Consider the following 23967-nt stretch of genomic DNA (forward strand, 5'->3'; position numbering starts at 1 on the left):
TACCTCCACAGCTACAGCTACCTTCACAGCTATATTTTACCGAACACGTACCTTCACAACTATATTTTGTCGAACATGGATGGATGAAATCATCAAATTTAATTGAACAATGCCTACATAGATTTAACAAAATTCCACTTTCCACAATTCCAAATATTTGGGCAACATTTAGACACATGGAGCAATATCCATAACCCTTAATACACTGCCAAATTTCCTTATTCTTCCAAACAACCGACTTACAAATATCTTCTTCTATAGCCACCCAAAAACCCCCAATTTCTCTCCTCCACTCTTCTTTCCACCATTTTTCAATCAACAAACATAATCTTTCACAAACCCTAATTCCTAAAAATGTTGCGTCAAACTTGCAAGAAGATCCTAGCGAACACCCAATTGCAGCCCCAGCTGCGCGCATCATCGTTGGGAATCGCGCGCCATTACCATGAAAGGGTTGTCGATCACTACAACAACCCTAGAAATGTTGGGTCTTTCGATAATAGCGACCCAGATGTTGGAACGGGTCTTGTTGGTGCTCCTGCTTGTGGGGATGTTATGAAGCTTCAAATTAGGGTTGATGATAAAACTGGGAAGATTGTTGATGCTCGTTTTAAGACCTTTGGTTGTGGTTCTGCTATTGCTTCTTCTTCTGTTGGTATGTTCAATTTCATGATTTGGGTGTTTTAATTTTTTTCATTTGAGCTGATTTGTGTTGAATTTTTTGGGAGTTTTGTTTAATTAGCTTGATTAATGTGCGTTTTTATTTTTATTATTTAGTTTTATACTTTATTGTTTATAATGTTATATACAAGGATTGATTTTATGCTAGTTATTGACTTACTGTAGATTTAGCTTATTTGAGATTCAATTAGATATATGGTTTGTTGTGTTGAATTGTGTTCTAGGGTTTTGGCAAGGGATATACTTATCATTTGTAATTGGTAATCCTTATACTAATGGTTTCTTATTTCATAATTTTTGGGGTTTGAATTTGTAAATCGATGTCGTGTTGATCTGGTTTTCATAGCTATTCCCCATGGATTTACTCTGTAGTAGTAGATTTCCTGTGGAAGTTTGTCTTGATTTGTTAGCTAGTTTGACATAGAATTTTATTATGGGGATTGAAATTTAGGTTTGTCAGGTGACTTTCTTAGAGATCTTACTCTCGTAGTGATTTGTTAGGTTTGGGAGATTTTCTGTGGAAGTTCCTTGCAATTTGTTAGCTAGTTAGACATTGAATTTTGCGAGCCTTTAAATTTAGGTTTGTGAGGCGACTTTTTTAGCTCTTAATCTCTTAGTGATTTATGAAGATATCTAATTATTTAGCGTGGTTATTGCTTGACAATTGCTATATTTGCCAACCAACCATTGCACATATCTTCCTTCATTATTTCCTTTTAAGACATGTTGAACCAAAGAGGAAATAGTGCTCTATGTTGTGTCATATACACAATTAAGAGAACCAGCTAGCTCTGTCTTAACTCTTGAGTGGCATTTCACCCTTAATAATCAGCCACAACTACATGAATTTGTAGCAAATAGCACTTTAGGAGTTAGGATGGCATAATATCAAAGTTGAGGGAAGGTTAGATGGCAAAGAGTGGACATCAAGGTGTCAAGCCTTCTCGTTTATGTAAACTCTTGGACAATATCCCTATTTTTACAGAGACAATATCCCTATTTTAATCTGTTTCGGTTCATGGCAAATAGGGACAATCCCTAATTTAATCTCATTGATGGCAAATAGGGACAATATCCCTAAGGACTGGATTCTGGAGATAGTGTTAGATGCTACAGAATTTTTTATAAGTCTATCACTTGAGGATTGCTCATTGATCGTAAAACAATTGAGCAGCTAGTAGTCATGAACATTAATGTATAAGTATTTTAGGGCTTGCTCAGTTTGTTTTGTGGATTGAAGATGGATTTTTTTTATTATCACACTCATGGGCACTGATCTAGTTGCTTTGTGCTGTTGTGCATGCCCTTATTTGTTAAGAAGAGCTTAATCTAGGGCAGATGTTGAGTTGTCCTTGTCCCTACAGTCTACAGATGCTATATATAAAAAGATGTTGTAGTGGGTTTTGTATGCCATGATTTATTGATAGAGATGCTCATGTCTGAGCTTGCAGTTGAATATGTGATGTGCTAGGATTTAATTATTTAGAAATGTCCTGGAGGAACCCACATAGGCTGATTTACTACATCCATAGCTTTATGAGAAGTTAGAATGTTGGAGAGTTATGCTTGGATACTTCAAAATGCAAGGTAATCTTCAAAAGTTGGAATTTTGCAAAATTTACGCTTTTAGCTAGTTGATAATTACTCTGAAAGTCTGAATTTCAAGGCTTGATTGGGACATATCTTTGCTAAGGATATAATATTGTATACTTTGGTCGTACTCTTATATTAATGTGGATTTTAAAGTTTGAAACTACCTAAGCAGCCTTAGACCTAGGAATTTGTTACTCTGGAGTTTATCTTTTTGCTGTTTGTAGTCTATGTTACCTTGCTATTGAGAAATGGATAGAAAATTAGAGGGTTATAAATCTTATAATAGTGGGTGCGTTTGGCACCATCCTCCTTGCTTGTCATCTTAGTTAAAAGAGGCATTATTGTATCTGTCAGGCTGTCCTTTATATTTGAGGTCTAATATCTTCTGAATATGTATGTTGAGAGTTGTAATGGTTTTGTAGAGAAGGCTCAAATGCATTGAGCTTCAGGTGGATTAAGAAGCTAGAGTTTTAGAGGCAATTTTTCCCTTAAATGCTGCCTTATTTTGCTGATGCTATATATTTTTATTTATTTATTTTTTTTTTTATTTTTTTTTTTGCAATTATTGAATTTTTTTTCTCCTGTGAGCATGAGTTGCTGTTCCAAAGTCTATTTGCTTTATTAATTAATTATGTGTCTTATGGAGCTTGACAAGTCGTTTGCATCTATATAAAAAATTTCTGACTGGTGACTTGTTTTGTCTCTTTTTCATCAGCTACTGAGTGGGTCAAAGGGCAACAGATGGAGGATGTGGTGTCAATAAAAAACACGTAAGTTACGCTCTTGGTCTTATGTATTTATTATGATCATATTAGACTTGTCTTATGTAGAGTATTATCTGCTTATCGGCTGTACTTGTGTGGAGTGAAACCCTTTTTTCCCTTTTGGGTGGCTGACGTTGGGGGTAAAAGTTTGGACTTGGCTCTTCTTTTCATTCTTTTGTACCACTTCAAGTCAGTATTCGGCACCTCAAATCCATCATATAAGCATTACAATTTTCACTGTCCCAAATATAATATATAAGCATTACAATTTTCACTGTCCCAAATATAATAGATGACCTATTGTGATGGCTATCTACTGTGATGGTGTGATACATAAAAGTCCATCATTAAGAATTTCCAATCTTGGATTAAGATGTTTCTGACCCAAATGTTAAAGTAAACTGTCGTTTATTCCCCTCACCCCCTTGAAGTAGTAAGCTAGTATGCCTTGGACTTTGGAAAAGCCTCTGGCAGGTCCTGTTCATAGATGTGTAATGGCTGTGATGAGTGTAATATTAATATGCCAGGTTTGTGGTGTTTTTACTGCAATTTCATAGCATATGTATGCTGCGGAATAACAATTCGATAAGTTATGCTTATATTTTTCGAAGAATAACATCTACTTGTGTATAACTTGGCATGCTAGAAAACATCGTTGATAAATCAAGACCTTTTAGTGAAGTTTTCCATGTAGCCTGAACATGCAATCATATGTCATGACTAGGCCCCATATGTAAAATACAACGTAATGCAACATTTGCCTAATTTTCTATGTATGGGTTATTGTGAATTCAGTTTGTTGATCTACAATTATATGTTGTGGTTTTGTGGATATGTCTACTAATTAAAATGGATGTTTACAGGGAAATTGCAAAACATTTGTCTCTCCCACCAGTGAAATTGCATTGCAGTATGCTTGCTGAAGACGCAATCAAAGCAGCAGTTAAAGACTACACAGCAAAGCGTGCAAAGTTGAATGGTAGCAGCACAGAGGCTGCATCCAGCGAGAAGGCCGCTGAGGCTTGAAGTGGATGCATGCACCTCAGAGTTACTGATAGAGTGCTAGTATAATATGATTACCACCTTGTACTAATAAATGGTTGTACCAGCATTAGTTGGGTATACTTTGGGCATAGTTGTCTTCAAGACTTGAACTGTTTACCTTACGCCTATGTAAATTAACTTTGCTGTCACTGATTGTCTTGTCCAAAGTTTTTTTGTTTTCACTTTTGATGATAATGAAGAAAAACACATTTGGAACTGAAGATTTGTATCATTGTGAGAGTTGCTTGTGTGATGTTTGAATAACCTGCAACATGAAATAACTTTGTAAGTGGATCTTGTATTGTGCTTGGCATTTTATTTATCTGTCTACGTTGGGCGTAGCGGCACTCCAAAATTCAGGATTTGCTGTTAACCTGGTATGGTTAGCCTCTTGGTGATCTTTTCATACAAGCTGTGAAGATTGCTATTGCTGGAATTCAATCAAATATCCCCTTTTGGTGTTTCAATATTATTGTTGGTGCACAAGATTTATGTCATTTATATGTCATAAATTATAATTCCTATGTCCACTGTAAATGAGAATTCAGATTTTCCAAGTTCCAAGCTTCCAAGTTCCAACACAAAACTAGTTTTTGTGCCATAATTTTGTAATTTTTTTATATCAAGTATTTTTATAGGCTGAAATATTTTGATTTTTACATTATTTACTTATTCAAACTTTGTTAAGATTCTGTATAAAAATAGACTGGAAGAGAGTTTTATGGAAGATACTAGCAAGAATGATTGTTTGTATATGATCTCCTGAAACCGAGTGGAAGGCTCTAATCACTTGAGCTACTCCTCACTCATGATTGTTTGTATATTGAATTTAAAACATACTTCAATCCTTCACTCCTGAAACATACTTCACTCCTGAAACCGAGTGGAAGTATCTATTGTAAAAAAGAAAAAAAAAAATTTTGAAACATATCACATCTTTGACCCGTGTGAATATTTGGAGAATACACAAATATCATCTTTTACTTGTGTAAAGAATTGAGTAGATCATTTTAATTATGTACTACAAAATATCCCTCTACAAGGATATTATTCCTTTCCATTGACTAGTGTTGTTTGAGGACCATGAGCAAGTTACTAAAAGAATCACATAGACACATTTAAAAAAACAATTAGAGCACCTCCAATGATCAATGGTACAGGTATAATATCTTGTATCTTGGTTTTCATATCAACTTTCAAAACTAATACACTTTTTAGATACGAAGTGCTCCAATGTCATGTCTTAGTATGATCAGAACTCGATCTCACTTAGCCTACTAAATTTTCTCTCCTGTACCATCCCCGACAAGAGTAGCTCGTGACTTACCAGCCACCAACACCGTCAATTGACACCCACTACTAACATCAGAGGGGGATATTCTACCGGGGACATGCCCCCCATAAATTATTGTAATTAATTAATTAATGAACTTAAATAACCTACATTTACTTAAAAAAAATTGGGGAACAAAGATTAGTTTTGAGCAAGTGGTAAACTTTTTAAATTTTGGCCCCTCTAATATTTTCGGAAGATCCGCCACTGACTAACATCATGGTCAACAAGTATCACTACACGTCTACCCTCTATCCCCCTCATAATGCCCGCTCAATCACCACCACAAGCCACATCCATCGACCAACATTTAACCTTTCGATGACCAATTTCTTATATCGTCAACTTATGCAGGCCGTTACACCGGAGGTACGTGACTGTACCTCAATTGAATAATCTATTCTACTCGTACTTCGTATAACATTTGAAAAGTACGTAAAAGGCTACGTACGGGGCTAGAAGAATACAGTAAAAGACTAAAAACATGCAACCTAAATTTAAAACAAAAGATTAAAATTTTCAATTAAGTGACGTATTTACCCTAAAATCTTCATAGTAATTACGTAGTACTCCACTACTCCGTGCTTATTTTCCAATCTCCATCATTATCATTCATCAATAATTTTGACATTACTGTGTACTGTGAAGTCATTGATTTCCGCAGTAAAGTTGGAGACTTTTCTCAATCTAATCTCAAACTCAAACACCCAATTCACCCATTTATTCACAATTCACTTCAATACAATACAATTCAATTCAAAGCCCCATTTTTTCACAATTGGGCAAAAAATTAAGAAATCATCGGATCTTCTTATAATCCATTTTCATCACCAGTGACTAAATCAATACTGTATGAATAAATAATTCATAAAGTTTTGAAATTTGACCCAGATAAAATTATGGGTATTTCTTGAAACAGGACAAAATCTTGAAAGTGTGAATTACCCCAGAAAAATTATTGGTGGGGGTTAGCGGGGAGTTGGGGTTGGTTGGTGATAGAAGAGAGAGAGAGAGAGAGCAAGTTTATTGGGAAACTTACAAGTATAAAATTCAGTGATGGCTGATTTAATCAAAAACCCAGTTGATGGTATAAAACCAGAGATTGAAGATAGAACTTCAACTAAAACTGAGGAGAGAGAAACGGAAATGGCTCCTCCGGCTGCCGGAAGTTCAATTCATCGTTCGGGTTCGAGGCCGCAGCTTGACCTTAGTGGTGCTGCAATTCAAGGCAATTTTGAGGAGAGAGACCCAACTATTTTGCTGCCTAATCAATCTGATGATATTTCTCATTTGGCTTTGGACATTGGAGGTCAATTCTAATGTTTCATTTTGTTGGGAATTATGCCATTTTTGGTTGTTTTTAATGTGGGATTTGATGGTTTGATGTGAAAGTTTGTAAATTTGTGAATTTTTTAAGAAGTTGATGTTTATGGATTTTGAGTTGGTGAGAAATGGTTGTGGGATGTCATAATGATCATTTTTTTGAGTGCAAGCTTCTTTGTAGGATCTTAGTGTGCTTATTGCTCAAGTGCTTCTTGGTGTTGACTGTTGAGCTTAGTTTGTTGTATTGCATGTTAATTAGTTGATGGGAATTGTGATCAGATTACTGTGTAATGTAGGTTGAAGTATGGAGGCCAAATTATACTGCCAATGTAATAATACTAGTTGAAGTGTGTATCATGTATCAAGGATAAGGATATGAACTGGAGTTGTCTCTTGTCTGCATGTATGTGGAATTGTTTGTTTAGTGTGGATAGGTAGTGAGTGGATTTTATCAAGATCTCGCTCGTAGATTAGGTGCATTGTTCTATTTGATATTGTTTGATCTCGCAACCCTTTCCCCAGAACAACATATATGTTGTAACTTGTAAGGGCCTTGATTGAGAGAACCAAGTGAAAGAGAGTTGCATGTATTTCATTTCTTTGGATGGATATCTTTGATAAGTTTAAAGTATTTTGCTCAATTTTTTCATTGTGCTGTATTTCTAAAATTTAGTGTTGATGAATGATGATACTTTGCTTCCTATCACTGCTATATCAAAGGGTTTGCTTTGGGTTGCAACCACCAAAATGAAACCATGGCCAAAGCTTCTTTGCATGAATTTTTAAGCTTATTAATCATAGAATATCTCTATTCAGTTGGATCCTATAGATAGATAAAGTTTGGCTGAATGCTGTCTTCAATTCTTTTCATTGTGATAATTGACATTCCTTTTATTTACTGTTCACTATTCTTGTATTAACTTGATCCTTCTCCATTGCATTTTATCTATTTTGATGTTAAAGGATCTGAATCCAGCTCACTAAAATGACTGATTGGGAATTTAATTTGTTGGTGTGCCAGGATCCCTCATCAAGCTTGTCTATTTTTCAAGACATGAGAATAAATCAGCTGAAGATAAGCGTAAGAGGTCAATGAAGCAGAGATTTGGAATTTCTAATGGTAATAGGAGAAGCTATCCAATACTTGGCGGAAGACTTCATTTTGTAAAGTTTGAAACTGCAAAGATAAATGAGTGTTTGGACTTCATCAAGTCAAAGCAACTACACTGTGGAGGTATCTGATTTTATCAAGCCTGGTTCCCCCCCCCCCTTTTTTTTCCTTTTGTTTTTCTTTGAGTGTGTGTCCTTAACACTGCTGTGGCTCTTTAAATAGCAATGCATGACTTTATATAACTTTTTTTGCTCGTGATTTTGTTGGAGCCCTTGGAGCTGCTGTATTTTTTTTTCACTATGCTCTTTAAGATGTATTAGTTATTATATTAAATGTCTTCCTTATGATGCAGGGATGGTTGCTCGCTGTTGGCCTACTGATGCTTTGTCAAATGAAAATGTTGTAGTCAAGGTAAATGTAGCTTTCGATTTGTCTTCAAAAGTACTCTGTATAAGAACTCACATTAGCTTATTGAGGATGTTGCACCTGTAGATTTGTATGATTCCTTTTTTAAGGATGCTATAAGTGGCTGAGTTGTGGAATTTCTTTGTAACCAAGCCTCAAATATCTTTCTTTTCGTCTTTTATAGATGAATAACAAGATAATTCGATCATCAACAATGATCGGCAATTTATGCTCTTTCATAAACCCTTTTTATTTAAATTACTTCACCTCTTCATGCATCGAATTAGTGATATTTGTATACGAAGTATAATTTTCTATATTTGCTTGCATATGGGTGAAGGCCACAGGAGGTGGAGCATACAAATTTACAGACTTGTTTAAAGATAGACTTGGTGTTAGTCTTGACAAGGAGGATGAGATGGATTGTCTTGTTGCTGGAGCGAATTTTTTGCTCAAGGTGAACATGTAGTTCCTTTTATTTCTGCTGATTCTATAGCTATAAATCTCATTGCCAATGATTTGTATTTATATATAGTATAGACTATATGGGTAATGTGAGCGATAATATTTGTCTTTGCTTATTCTAAATTATTTAGATAATTTGCTGAAATGGCTGGATGGCCTCCCTTGCTCTATGTCAGTGTAACTTATGGTTATTGGACAATGGAGGGACATTATCTAGTCTATAAGCATGTGCATAGCCAGATTGTTCCAATAGAGGGGTAGAAAGAAAAGTAAAGAAAGGAAATCATTCACAGTTTTATGTGAATTTTTTAGATCCAGAACCCATGTCATGGTTACCATCAAATTAGAGTAGTTGATATAAATCTACGGTAAGATACTAAGATATTATAAGGTTTAAAAAAGTATGTAGCTAGTTGTCTCAAGTAGGTTAAGTGCAATTATGTAGTTTCAAGATTTTACTAAATAATTTATGATGTGTTAAACATATTGTTATGATTTGCATACTTATGTTCCTGTTTGTTCAATAAAAAGAAAGGGGTACTTGGCATGCAAGTGTCTATCGGTGCATGATATCCCCTTAACATGTGTAAAATTAGATTCCATCATGATTTTAGGTTTATGAAGATATTTTTTTGTTGAGATAATTGTATTGGATTAAAATGGTTCAATCAAGATCCAAGAGTAAATGCTCTGAGTATTTTGTTGCTTTCTGCATAGGCTATTCGTCACGAGGCATTTACACATATGGAGGGTCAGAAAGAGTTTGTGCAGATAGATCAAAATGATTTATTTCCTTACCTTCTTGTAAACATTGGATCTGGTGTTAGCATGATAAAGGTAAAGCCATTTGTATAGACTACATTTTATTTAAAGTTTAATGTCTCACTACAATATATATGTTCTGATCTGGAATTGATATAGGTTGATGGTGATGGGAAGTTCGAACGTGTAAGTGGAACAAATGTTGGAGGTGGTACATATTGGGGTTTAGGGAAGCTTTTGACCCAATGCAAGAGGTCATATTGTGTATTCATTTCACTTTCCAAGTTCTTCTCTTTTTACGAAAATTTTCCTAACCTTTTAATTTTCCTCTTACTACAGCTTCGATGAGCTTCTGGAGTTGAGTCAACGTGGAGATAATAGAACCATAGACATGCTTGTTGGAGATATTTATGGTGGTATGGATTATTCCAAGGTAACATTAAGGTGTTCAATATCTTACTGATGTGCTATCTGATATTGGTACTTACCTTTCACTGATTTACTTCTAATTTTCACAGATTGGTCTATCTGCATCAACAATTGCTTCTAGTTTTGGCAAGACAATTTCTGAAAACAAGGAGCTTGAAGATTATAGACCTGAAGATATTTCTCTTTCACTCTTGCGAATGATTTCATATAACATTGGGCAGGTAGGTTACAGTGATCATTGGATAAGGATATGGATCTCTTGAACTGAGAATGATGTGATGGATTGAAAGTAATAATGTAGGATTTGCCTTTTTATGTAAAATAACGAAGGATTAGTAAAATTAGTTGCACTTATGAGGTCAACTGTGTGAGGGTTATGAACAGAAATCTATATTAAATGTCTGATTAGAAAAGCTATACAGACAATACAGTGGCATAACTCCTTGAGTCCTGAGCTGTAATAATGACCTCAGTTTTCATTTTATTACATCACTTGAAATATCTGGTGTCCTGAATTTGTTCTTTGCGCTTGGCTTGGCTAGTGTTTATGATTCTCGGGCTAATTCTTTCAATGCTGGTGAATGAACTTCATTGGTTGAATTTAAATCTACAATAACTGTAAACTCCTTCATTCATAGAGTTTTATAGTTTGGTTACAATTTTAGACAGATGTATATAGATATCGCTGAACTTTTGCTTTCCTGGGTAACTGAATTTCGTACCATGTGTGGCATTTTTCAGATAGCTTACTTAAATGCTCTTCGCTTTGGCCTCAAACGCATATTCTTTGGAGGCTTTTTCATCAGAGGACATGCATACACAATGGATACTATCTCCTTTGCTGTTCAGTTTTGGTGAGTAACTTAATATTGCTTTACTAGTTCAGATTTCAGAATGATTATTGTCTACTTACTTAGGCCATCTCCTCTTCCCTGCTTACCTGGCCATAGACAGGAGCCTCATGAAGGGCACGAGGGTGATGTTTATGTATGGCATGTTCATTTTGATATTTCCATTTTATGATTTTCATCTAGGTCTAAAGGTGATGCGAAAGCGATGTTCTTGAGGCATGAAGGATTTCTTGGAGCTTTGGGCGCATTTATGAGTTATGAAAAACATGGTCTTGACGATGTGATGGTCCATCAATTGGTGGAACGGTTTCCTATGGGTGCACCATATGTTGGAGGAAAGATCCATGGCCCACCCTTGGGAGATTTAAATGAGAAGGTAAATAAAGTGCAATACAAAATCTGTGAGACAATTTCATCTTATGCTTGGTCATGCCATTTTTTCCTCCCCCATGCTGATGCTGTTGCAATCCTTGCTGATATTGGAAGTAATCTGTTATAGGTGTACCACTTTATGTCTAATACCTTTTGTTTTGCCACATTATCCGTATTTATAAAAAAAAAACTATGTTGGTAAAATGGGGCACAATCTTGATCTCAACCCACATGACTAAGTCAGTAGACCCATAAAGCTTCATCCTTAATGCTCTCAGTTTGTTTTCATTTTTTTCAAGATTAGAGTTCAATTGTCAGCAGATTTCCTAGAAGCAATCTTTGAAGCATTTCTCTATTTTTTTTTTTGGGAGTTGAGCCTTTAAATGTGGGTGAATATAGACTATATAGTAGCTAGCCATGTCCGGGAAGTTCTTTCGGTTTGGCGTTATGTTATAACTTTAGTTGTTAGTAGTATTAATTAGTGAAAATATGTAAACATATATTTTTTTAGGGGTATAAATGTCCACACACTATTCTTTAGAGTTAAAAAAAAACAATTAACATTAATGAGGGCAAATATGTAAATAAACATTTTTGGGATATAATTGTTTCAACACTATTCATAAAATTGTGGTCATACTTTAAAAGGGGTAAATACATTAATAAACATTTTTAGGGGCATAATCATCTCACACTATTCATAAAAATTTACTCATGCTTTTAACAAGGTATTTAGGGGTATAAATGATTAAATGTCCACACGGCACACGCTATTCTTAAGACTGAAAAAAAAATTAACACAAGTGAGGGCAAATATGTAAATAAGCATTTTAGGGACATAATCGTTTCAACACTATTCATAAAAGTGTGATCATACTTTTAAAAGAGGTAAATACGTAAATAAACATTTTTAGGGGCATATTCTACTCAACATTATTCATAATATTCTTACTTTTAAAAAGGTAGGGAAGCGAATCTGATTAGAATGCTTTTGCCACTTTTAACAGAACTCCTTTTTTAGTTTTTTGTATTATTCTTTGTAGTACACATGAAATATCATGAACTTAAATTCTTAGTATTATTCCTTTAGCTTTTAACATTTTCTTGGCTTTAAAATCGCAGATATCATGGATGGAAAAATTTGTACAGAAAGGAACTGAAATTATTGCTCCTGTTCCTATGATTCCTCCTGGAACGACTGGACTTGGGGGCTTTGAAGTTCCTTTATCACGAGGAGATACTCTGCGTTCCGATGCAAGCAGCTTGAATGTTGGAGTTTTGCACCTTGTTCCTACTTTGGATGTGTTTCCTTTGTTGGCGGACTCAAAAATGTAGGAGTAATCTTTAAGTCATCTTTGCTGCTGCTGAGTCAATGTTGATCCTATACAATTTTTAAAATTAGAATTACCTTTTGGAAGTTGATTTTTACTGGCGTGATTTAGGTCAATAGCTCTTGCTTTTCTTATTTAGTTAAAGATAATCTTTGGAAGCCTCATTTTGATACTAATTCCAAGCTTCAGGATAGTAGTTACTCCATATGGCTTGTTTGTGTTTCGTGCCCAAAAAAAAAAAAAAAAAAAAAAAACTTGCACTGATTATAGTTCTATAATATTTGTGCAGGTATGAACCTAACACCATTGATCTCTCAGACCATGGAGAGCTAGAGTAAGTAATGTGCTATAAATCCCTTCTTATCTGGTCCGTCAATCCAGATAACATCTCGAAGGTTAGTATGTTAATATCACTTTTTTTATTGCTTGTATTGTAGGTATTGGCTTACAGTGCTGTCTGAGCATTTACCAGATCTTGTTGACAAGGTAAGTGGTTATAATTGTTAAGTGGTCTTTATATACTTAATGTCTATGCTGTCATTAGGATTCAGTGTCCCTAACTTTATTTTTTCCTCTAGATTGACAAAGAATATATATATATATTCATTATTTTCTGATTACCATTTTAATGTTTGTTCATAGGCTGTGGCAAGTGAAGGAGGTACTGATGATGCTAAAAGAAGGGGTGATGCTTTTTCTCGTGCATTTTCTGCCCACTTGGCCAGGTGAATATATTGAATGTGTGATGGTTACAAGTGGAGTCATATATTATTACTCTGGTCCCAAACTTGTGCACCAGGTGCTCCCCTCATGACGAGGGTCTCCTGTTGTTCCTTTTTCCTTTACCCTATTTAAATTAAATAACTAGCGAAATGCATGTTATTTTTGAATTGCTTCCATGAATTTGATACTTCATAGCAAAATTTGTTAATATAATTCTGTATGTTGGATGAATCTGTTATGATATGTGTCTTTGGTTAAGCTTTTGTTGGAGAGTACAACTTTGTTTGGCAAGTGTCTTGGTTTCTACTGACACTGACGCTGCTGATACTGATGTCAGTCTTCTGTTCATCCCCTCTGCCCAGGAACTTTTAATGTCACTAGAAAGGAAATATCTGTAATCACATGTTACACTCAACCAATAAAATTTATTAGCAATAAAAAAGTAATAAAAATTAATGCGGAAAAAGGCTTCAAGCTTGTGAAAACTGATGGCTTATGGTCCTGTAAATAGGAACACAGTTTTAGCTGACTTTTGAACTTTTCATGTTGAACTGGATGAGTTGAGTTGCTTTTGGATCTTTAATTATAACCATTTCCAGTCATATCTGGCACAATTGTTACTATTGTTGCTCATTGTATGATTAGTATGCCAATATGCTCTCCAATGTTGTTCTTGAACTCCTTCTCATAAGTCATAACAGAAATTTTTGTCTTTAGCCACCTAGTAGGATAGTAGGTACTTAATCATTAGTCATATACTTGTATATTTCAAGATTGATGATTCTCAGATACTGAAGATTTTATCTGACAGTTTTATTTGTGAACTCCTTAATAGGTTGATGGAAGAGCCTGCTGCTTATGGGAAATTAGGACTTGCCAATCTTCTGGAACTGAGGGAGGAATGCTTGAGGGAATTTCAGTTTAATGATGCGTATAGAAGCATAAAGCAAAGGTACCTGCTTTCGTACTTTATCATATAGAAGCATAAACATATTAAGGTTAATGAATGGAATTTAAGAGCATCTAAATCTCTTAATCAATTATTGTCATCAACCAAATGATTATAATATTGCTCAGACCAATTCAAATGCTCTCCTTTATGAATCTTTATTATGCGTTCATGTATTGTAGGGAAAACGAGGCTTCCCTTGCTGTTTTACCTGACCTTCTTATGGAGCTTGATAGCATGTCTGAGGTATGTGTGACTACTGTGTGAGCCTTAGTATGATCAAACGTCATAGAACAAGAGCATGCGTGGTTTTTATGATGGTAATATTAATGAGCATTTACCTTTGCTCTAGATCTTTGTATATAATACTCTTACTTATGCAGGAGGATAAACTGTTTACCTTGATTGAGGGAGTCCTTGCAGCAAACATTTTTGATTGGGGATCTCGTGCATGTGTGGACCTCTATCACAAAGGGACAATTATTGAGATTTATCGAATGAGTCGGAAAAAGATGCAAAGACCATGGCGGGTAAGAGTACTGATATGATTTTGATCATATTTTATTTTTTTATTGTGGCTAATTTCTACACCGCATTGTGTCATTCCTCACTTTATGGGATAGTCCTTGGATTGTTTTCCAATGTGCTGTCTGTTAATGATGTGATCTCATGTATCAGGTGGATGATTTTGATATGTTCAAGGAAAGAATGCTCGGATTAAGTGGCAAAAAGCCACCACCTCATAAACGAGCATTGCTCTTTGTGGATAACTCTGGTGCTGACGTTGTCTTAGGGATGCTTCCCCTTGCTAGAGAGCTTCTTCGACGAGGAACTGAAGTAAGTGTGATTGTAGGCTCTAGTAAATAACACGTACATTCGATATTTAGAGATGATAAGTCTGATTTTTAGGGGGGGGGGGGGGGGAACCTAAGCAGATATAAGTCGATGAAGATCATTGTATTGCGTTTTTAGCCTTTATTTATCTTTCTGTTGATGTTTATATCAAGTACTGAAGCTCTTCATTCTTAAGCCAAATTGAATGTTTAAATTCTCGCTTTTCATTATAATTTTCATATTCATTTATGTTGGACGTTTTAATGTGATTCCCATAGCTTCTCTTTTTCTCTCTAAGTATTTGATGTCCAGTCCTAGTAAAAGTTGTTTTCTCCTTGTGCCTTTTCATATAACTGTTTATGTACGGTGATTGCTTTGCAGGTTGTCCTGGTAGCAAACTCACTCCCTGCTCTTAATGATGTGACTGCCATGGAGCTTCCTGACATTGTTGCAGAGGCAGCAAAGGTATGATTTTAATCTTGTGTTTGATTTGAGCATGAGGTCCATTGTGCGTGTTCTAAGTGAATTCATGTTTCAATTTTCTCTTCCTAGAATTGTGATATTCTCCGAAGAGCAGCTGAAGCTGGTGGGCTTCTTGTGGATGCAATGATAAATGTACAAGAAAGTTCTAAAGAAGAACTGCCTTCCGTGCCTTTAATGGTTGTTGAAAATGGATGTGGAAGTCCATGCATCGACTTACGACAAGTGAGCTCTGAGGTTGCTGCTGCTGCCAAAGATGCTGATTTGGTACGTTTACTGCACTTATTTTAGCGAGTTTATTCAGTTGATTCATAATTTGCAATTTCGTGTATCTGTTGCGGTGTTTTGTCTTGTTAAATCTTCTAGGCCTATAGCTTAAAATAAAAAAGAAGAATAAACATAAATAAAATAGTAAATGAAAACGTAAATTACATGAATGATGTATGTTTGTGGCGTGCAGGTAATTTTGGAAGGCATGGGCCGAGCTATTCATACTAATTTCAATGCTAAGTTCAAATGTGATGCTCTGAAGGTGAGCTTTGTAACCCTGCGTCTTACAAAGTTTTCATGAATAGAGGAATTTCATACCCTTATTGAACCATTATTAAGTTATTGTAAATGATATTGTTTCGCAGCTTGCAATGGTGAAGAACCAGAGATTGGCAGAAAAATTACTGAAGGGGAACATTTACGACTGTGTCTGCAGATTTGAACCAGCAAGTTGAAATGACATTCTGTTGTTCGATTAATGAATTGCTTACTGAAGTGTTCTTTAGCTCTAGAATGAATACTGAGATTTCATGTAGATGTCCGAACTTTTTGGTTTGAAGAACATAAAATTGAGAATTATGTGATGTACATATTCATTGGATGTAAATTTGACATAGCCCATAAAAGAGACTTCTGCTTTTTGATATAATTATGAATAATGTGTAGTTCAATTGAGCACAATTGAGATTATTAAAAGAGAACTAGCTAAAGTTGGAATTTATAAAACCATGCCATAAAGTCCCATCACATTGATTGGAATCCATTAAACATCTCCAATTTATATTTTTATTTTTTTTACAAAAGCAAAGTAAAACCGCCCCCCTCCCTTCCCCCATCCCCCACCCCGAAACCACCACCTAGGGTGGGGGAAGACAAGGGTGGCGTGGCGATTTTGAGGATCGGGGAAGGGAGGGTGGTCGTTTAACAGGGTTGGGGAAGGGAGGGGGGTTGTTTGGTTGTGAGCTTTTTGGAGCAAAAAGAGCAAGTAACAAAATAATACTCTTTAGTCTTTACTACGGACAAAAATTAAATCATAAATTCATAATAATATTGGAGCACTTGTTGGACCAAAAAACTAAGAAGTGCCAAACCTGTTCTCATTTCTCAAGGGTACTGATTCGATATTTTCTTCCTAGTTCTTATTTCTTATTGTTAAAGACAGAGTTGTTGGACCAAAAATATCAATAATATTCAGAACTTAGAAGAGAATCCCAGTTACAGCACAACTAACCAACATCAAAATCCCATCGAAAAATATGCCAAACTATTAATCTCTTCATTTCTCGTAGTAGCCGGAATAATTGTTGTCTATTAGAAGCGTAAAAAACACCAGAAGCTCCTGAAACCTATCCTTTTTCTTAATGGGTTTTGCTTTCTGTCTTCGTTCTGTTTTACTCCATTATTGCAGCTCCTCCAGCAGCCTTTATTTTCTCAATTATGCCTTCTGCCTCTTCTTTTGTGAGCCCTTGTTTAAGTACTACTGGTGCCTTTTCCACTAGCTCTTTGGCTTCCTTCAGTCCTAGACTGGTCAATGCCCTGACTTCCTTGATCACCTTAAGTTTGGAAGTAGCATCAAACTTCTCCAACTTCACGTCGAATGCAGTTTTTTCTTCCTTTTTCTCCTCAGCCTGAGTGTTGGTTCCAGCAGCTGCAGCACCCAAGTCTAAGCCTTCTGTTGAAATCTTCTCCAATTTAGGATGTTTGAGAATCTCTCTGAGTGCTGGACCAATTTGAGCTCGTTCTTCAGCAGTTAGGGTAATAATTTGCTCTGCTAACTGATTGACTTTTTCCGATGGTGCTGGTCTTGATCCATATGGGTCGTAGACCGAGGGATATTTGTACTTCTTAGGCTTGGTATTCTGAGATACTCCAGTTTGCAGACAGCAAGCTTGAGACAAGACGTACTTTTTTTCAAAAATAGACCTTACATGTAAGTTTCTTAAATGCTTGATGAAATGCATATTCCACCAGAGAATTAGGAAAGGCAAGAAAAATTCTTCACAATAAAAAGAGCTGCCTCTTGGGAAGTACAAACACAGCTAATCTTGATTAATATCCTCTAACCTGAGAAGGAGCAGCAGAAAACAGAAGGACAAAATATCACAAATACAATAGTATGTCATGGAAAAGATATAAAAAGTTTAATAGACATTGCATTTTAAAGTGTACACAGACTAAAAATATTCCCAACTCAAAAACTAACGAAGTTTCAGATTCGGCTAGAGTTCAAGACCAAACAACTGCAGGTCCAAGGCTCGGCTTTAGCAAGAACTGAAGTACTTTTTTTATTTATGTGTGCGTTTTTAATTTGTTTCCCCAAATCATGTCTTTCTCATTCAGATACAGCAAAAGTACAAATAATTCCAATTTTCCTGCTTCCTGAATTTGATTTAAGAAATTTTAACGTCTCCAGATAACATCATAAAAATCAAAGCCTCAAAGGCATCATATGTTCCAACTAGTTCAAAGAATACTTCCCTAGTAAATGAGAATAGTACCTCTGTTTCATAATATGTGCAACAAATGAGCTTACACAGAATCCTAGGAAAAATTTGTTTGTGGGTATTGAATGGAAAAATAATAATGCATGTGATGAGGAGAGCAATAGAGAAAAATGACAGCTTAAAAGAATTCTTCCCTAGTTCAAAGAATCAAAGCCTCAAAGGAACGGAAAATAAGAGGAAAGTTGCTTTCTGTTCAGGGCAAAGACAGTGGCAAAAAGTCGCTATCATAGTAGTGTTTAATCTAAGCAGACACAAGGCATAGATAGTTATAAGATGTTTCCTTGCAGAGCCCGTAGGTTGTAAGCCACTCACATATGATCAGTATATATAGCACTTTTTAGATTGGGAAAAAGAGCACAAACTCTTGGGTTGTGCAAAGTCAATGTTCACCTTGTCAAAGGTGTAGCCTAATAATGCAAATATAAAGAAGCAAATAAATAAAAAATAGAATGAGGTATAAGCCTCCTACAAATGCAATCAAACGTTCCCCTCCACCACTTGGCTAGTGCAAAGTTAATTTTGATGCAGCTGTAAACTTTAAAGGATCGAAAGTGCAAGATTAGGCCTCACTAAATGAAACGAGGTAAGAGATATTCTAGTGACTGCTTGCAAGATGAACTTGGGTACACCACAGATCAGTGAACCCTCCTAAACTCTGCAAGTAGAAGCAAGAAGCAGAACCAGATTACGTTGCACCTCCAATATAATACACTGCAAATTACCAGCTTCAATTTCTCTCCTAAGATCGACATCCACACCAACTTTTCCACATTTTTAAACAAAATCTCTCCATAAGCCTCTAACATAATATTGACTTCATTCCAAAAAGAAAATGAGGGATCTTTTTATCATTGCCAAACACCTCTTTGAGTAGTTGAAGGCTTAAACTGAACAAAAAGGAATATATAGACCAACATCAATCATTGAGCAAAGAGGGGTATCATGCATTGAATAGGTAACAGTGAACTTCAAATGATCTGTACTTCAATTAACAATAACAAACAAAGCAGGATCCCTTTTACATATATTGACCCTCTTCATCACATAGTGAGTGAACCTTAAACGAACTAAACACCCATTTTCAGATCTAGTAATCTTTTTGTATCAAAGTAACTCTATTCTCAGTATTCTGCCTAAAGGGACCCTCCGACTAAGAGGGGTCACTCTATTTCAAAAATTAACGAAACATAATATACAGTGACCTTTTTCTAGTTAAAATCACATTATCATTCAAAACACAAGATATCAGGGTTGCAACAGCCGTCATCTGCTTTATGCACCTATTGTGAGTTTCTCTCATAATTGTCATTAAGCATTGTTGAGAGCAGTGTTACCTAATTCACTAAAACCACCCCCCTCCCCCCGGGAACCATGCGAATCGGGACAAAGTCCACTTTTGGTGTAGTTTAATACAATCACTCAGCAAATTGTGTTTCTAGAATTCGTCCATGTACCACAACATAGATAACACTGGTTGAGAGCAATCTCTTTGTATTAGTCTAAATAATACTTTAAATAAAATCTATAACAAACAAATGTTAACTAGAAAGCACAAACAGGGGAATTTTGCAAACCATACTCAAAGTACAATTTTATTAAAGCCCCAATGAACTACTAACTAGTAACTGTAACATTATTAGTTGGAATTATAGGTAGTTAGTAGCAATGTCACGTCAAAAACATCATAGATCACAAATTTTTCACCATTAGCAGCAAGCCATATAAATGCCCCTTCTGAATCAGAAGTTACACAAAAGAACAGCAAACAGCAGTCAGCATATCAAAGAGAAAAATTGGACAGACGATCCAACATTCTCACATAATTAAATAGTAACAAAATCATAGCTTTTATCATTACCATCAATCAACAAAAAAAGTAACCCCCATTTTAGCCAACTCAAATTCCTATAGCAGGTTCGAGGTTCTAAGCATAACAATGGGGCATTTGCTTTTTTTCCTCTCCAAATCCCCCTAAGCTTGCCACATATCATCACCATTACCCACACTATATTCAGCACACACCTCTTCTCAAAGATCTCACAACTCACACCACTCTCTACCAATGAAATTGAAAAGACCAATTAAATTGCATTGTTCATAAAAGGAAACGAAGATAGAATCTTGAAAATATAAACCCCAGGAAGAACTTAATTAGCAGCATAAATCACAATTTGCAAAAAAAAGGATTACAAATCACAGTAAGCTATTGTTAAACGAAGGGAAATTTAGATCTATCCGAAAACAAAAAATCGAAATCATCCAAGCTGGGAGCTCTTTACACTTAAAAGCAACTAAATTCAACACCCAAATTACCAATTCACAAACACCATTTAAATCCAATCTGCTTTAATTAGCTTGAATTCATCCACACAAAACCCAGTTTCTAAAACACTCTACCATCCAAAATATCAGTAAATAAATTCCTGAAAACTAATTGAATCCAGTTTCTAATTGACAATTACTCGTCTAATTGTAAACCAAAATAAAGTTACAGGTTATCAAATGAATTTACAGATATATCAAATGACATTCGGGGTCCATTTTTCATAGTTCCATCCTAGTATCAAAGGGTTTTGCAACAAATTATCAAATATCCTTCTCGCTTAATGAATAGAAAAATTCTAGCATTGTATAATCTTTCAGTAATTAAATTATAAGCAATAGTTCAACAATCCACCTAAGAGAAACCCTAATTTGAATTAAATTACCAATTAACACAGATTGTGAAATTGATTTCGATGATAGGATAAATAAATTAAAAAACATTTTACCTGAGAAGCTGCTTCAATGGAGGAGAGAAAGCTCACTAACCGCTTCAATAGAGAATTCAGAGTACGCTTCAATGGAGTAGAGAAAGAGGGAGGGGTGCCCGTTAAAATGCTCCAAAATCCTTTTACGGAGTAATTCACTTTCAGCAAGTACTCCGTAGTAAAATTGATTTACTACGTATTTTTTATAAAATGATGTACAGTACAATTTTATTTTATTTTTTTTTTATTTTTTTTTTTTTGGGTTAAAGAGAAGAGTCCTACCGAACCGGAACCCCTCACAGAGTCACAGGTCTTTCCGACCCGAGTTAGCAGGTTAGACATTTGAAAGGGAGAAAAAGGATAGGGGTGAAAGTTCGGTTTGCGGTTTGGATTATAGCCAAAACCGAATCCAATCCGAATTAATTTGGTTTCGGAAATCTCAATCCGAATCCAAACCGAACTAAGATTCAATCCAATCCAATCCAAACCGAATTAATTCTGTTTTTCATATTAGAATCCAATCCAAATCGAAATTTGTTCCCTTCTTTTGCAACATTCAAATCCGAAACTCGAACTTTACCCTGAAAATTCCTACAATCAGTTCTTGTTAACTACATTCTTTGTGAGAGAGTAAGATATTGAGAAAGCAGAATCGAGAATTAGGTTCTTTTTTTAAATCTAATATATATATATATATATAAAGGGGAGTTTTTTCCCGAGTTTTTAGAGAGCCATATATGATCTAATTTTCTTAGTGTGTCATGTAGGATTATAAATTTTAGTAGTAACCAATTAAATAGGAGATTATTAAAATCTTTTATAATTAAATAATTCAAATGCCAAGCAAAATTGGCGAATGAGATTTTCCAATTTAAATTAATTAAATATAAAACATTATCTTTTGATATTAGGAATTTTATCTAAATATATAACAAATTTTAGCACATAAATATATGTATAAAAAAAATTATTTTTGAAAATTCAAACAAACCGTGCATCGCACGGGCTTCATCTAGTTTATATATGAAAGGGGAGTGGTTGGATACTTTGAAAAAAAATGGGCTTAAAGTATTGGGTCAAAATTCGGTTTGTAATTCGGTTTTCGGTTTTTTTAAACCCAAACCGAATCCAATCCGATCCGTAATCCATATTTTTTAATTTTTCCAATCCGAATTCAAAAAAATCCAAACCAAATTACTAATTCGGTTTGGTTTTCGGTTCGATTCGGTTTTAATCTGAATTACTTTCACCCTTAGAAAAGGATAAGGGAATTCCCACCCCAAAGTGTCTCTAGTGAGATTTGATCTCTCACCACTAGACCAAGTTATGCTTGGTTACTATAAACCTTTAAATACAAAACGAGTATATATCTTTACGGGTAAAAGCTTGTTCATACCGTAGTTAATAATACTTCGTACAATAAACCGCTACTACTCTGTATAATAGGCATTTCTATGACTACATTTTGCACTTCAGTTAATTTATTTGGGGATTCCTATACTCCATCTTATTCATTTTATTTTTTATGAACTTTTTGTCTTTTTAATTAAATACTACACTCACTAAGCCATTTTATTCACTACAGAGTATTGTTTTATTATCTAAATAAAAACTTGTGCAAATGGCTATGATCAATAAATGGTAGAGTTTTGCACCAAAATATGTATGAACACTGAAACTCCAATTATTTGAAATGTTTGGCATCAAATATACGCAGTACAAAGTAATACTCCATACAAGAATATGAATTTGATTTTGTTCCTAATCAATTGAAAATAGTTGCTTCATTTTTTTCATGCCAACTTATTTATCTTCATTGATGTTTTAGAGACCCTTTTTTACTCTGACAAAAATTCATCTGAAGTAAATAAATTGAATTATAGAAGTGACTCTTTTAAAACGTTATCTTGTGAAAAATGGTAATGCACACAAGTAATGTCCGCCAATTATTTGGTAATGACATCCCCGAAATCTATATCTCAAATCCCCTTAAAACTAGTGTATACGTGTTCAAAGGCTCAAAGTTTCATCATAGAAGTAACAAAACTCATGCATAGTTGCATAAACTCACAACAACTTCTATTTAGCAAAATAATCAAGGTTTAATCATTTTAAAATTTGTTAAATTAACAACAACTCAACTCATTATATCATTCAAAACTCAAAAGGAAATCATGTAATTCGTCCCAAATGATTATGATTTAAAGTGGATCTATAGGCTGGGGGTTGTCTTTTGACCCTTTGGCGCAACTAATTCACTTTTTGGCATTATCTTATAGCATGCTAGAAAGAGAGAAATTAATGGTTTACAAAACCCAAGATATTTGATAGATCAAACCTATAGGACCATTTACAAAATTTGCGCAAATATACTACATTTTTTCTGGATTTAAAGTGTTTTTTGTAATCACATGTTATTATGCTTTTGTACTCCTCATGAGAATTTTACTTTCTTCTTTCTGAAATTCTTGCTTTCTCTTTTTATTTTCCCAGGTTTCAAACTCTAACCACATTTAGGTCAAGTTACTTTTGTAATTTAATTAATTCATTAATTAATTATGTGTTGTAGTAGTAGTTCCCATCATTATCATGTTCACTAGCTGCGAAAAGAAAAGAAAGGTTGCATATTGTATGCCAAGTATAAAATTATACTCCTAACAACGGTAATCACGCCGTCCCAAAGTATCATGTCTGTTTCTTTTAAACATCACATATTTGTCAACGCACACCTTTAATTATTTTTAATCATTCACTGGCAAATATTTCAAAACTAAGCATTTATATATATATATATATATATATATATATATATATATATATATATATATATATATATATATATATATATATATATATATATATGGTCAAAATAAGATATTGTGATTACAAAAACTCAAATCAAAATGTTTAAGATATTGTGAGATGGGAAGAATATGCAATGTAACGTTGGTGCATGAATTTAAATTGAGTATAAAAAATCACTATATATTATA

General features: G+C 34.7%; 3 protein-coding genes across 4 annotated transcripts; 2 read left to right on the top strand and 1 right to left on the bottom strand.

The window, feature by feature from the left end:
• The first annotated feature begins 203 nt into the window (after nt 1-203).
• On the top strand, nt 204-4376 carry LOC110700385 (iron-sulfur cluster assembly protein 1-like). The gene is made up of 3 exons (XM_021877923.1): nt 204-655; nt 2990-3044; nt 3902-4376. The coding sequence occupies exons 1-3, from the start codon at nt 355-357 to the stop codon at nt 4062-4064; spliced, it is 519 nt and encodes a 172-aa protein (XP_021733615.1). The 5' UTR covers nt 204-354; the 3' UTR covers nt 4065-4376.
• A 1648-nt stretch (nt 4377-6024) lies between these two features.
• LOC110700386 (pantothenate kinase 2-like) lies at nt 6025-16441 on the top strand. Its single transcript, XM_021877924.1, has 22 exons — nt 6025-6724; nt 7760-7972; nt 8202-8260; nt 8595-8711; nt 9437-9556; nt 9641-9735; nt 9821-9914; nt 10000-10131; nt 10652-10764; nt 10945-11137; nt 12256-12464; nt 12754-12798; nt 12902-12950; nt 13107-13189; nt 14023-14139; nt 14319-14382; nt 14520-14666; nt 14815-14973; nt 15352-15435; nt 15523-15717; nt 15911-15982; nt 16086-16441. The coding sequence occupies exons 1-22, from the start codon at nt 6472-6474 to the stop codon at nt 16173-16175; spliced, it is 2703 nt and encodes a 900-aa protein (XP_021733616.1). The 5' UTR covers nt 6025-6471; the 3' UTR covers nt 16176-16441.
• Nucleotides 16442-16746: 305 nt separating this feature from the next.
• Nucleotides 16747-21204, bottom strand: LOC110700387 (50S ribosomal protein L12, chloroplastic-like). 2 transcript variants are annotated; one of them, XM_021877926.1, is made up of 3 exons: nt 20996-21204; nt 18947-19111; nt 16747-17784 (listed from the first exon to the last, which is right to left on the bottom strand). In XM_021877926.1, the coding sequence occupies exon 3, from the start codon at nt 17679-17681 to the stop codon at nt 17112-17114; it is 570 nt and encodes a 189-aa protein (XP_021733618.1). In that variant the 5' UTR covers nt 17682-17784; nt 18947-19111; nt 20996-21204; the 3' UTR covers nt 16747-17111. The 2 variants fall into 2 exon arrangements, with proteins under 2 accessions (XP_021733618.1, XP_021733617.1); XM_021877925.1 differs by lacking the exon at nt 18947-19111 and having other exon boundaries at nt 20996-21202.
• Between the last annotated feature and the right edge of the window lie 2763 nt (nt 21205-23967).

Source organism: Chenopodium quinoa, unplaced genomic scaffold (assembly GCF_001683475.1).
Source record: "Chenopodium quinoa cultivar QQ74 unplaced genomic scaffold, ASM168347v1, whole genome shotgun sequence".
NCBI lineage: Eukaryota > Viridiplantae > Streptophyta > Magnoliopsida > Caryophyllales > Amaranthaceae > Chenopodium > Chenopodium quinoa.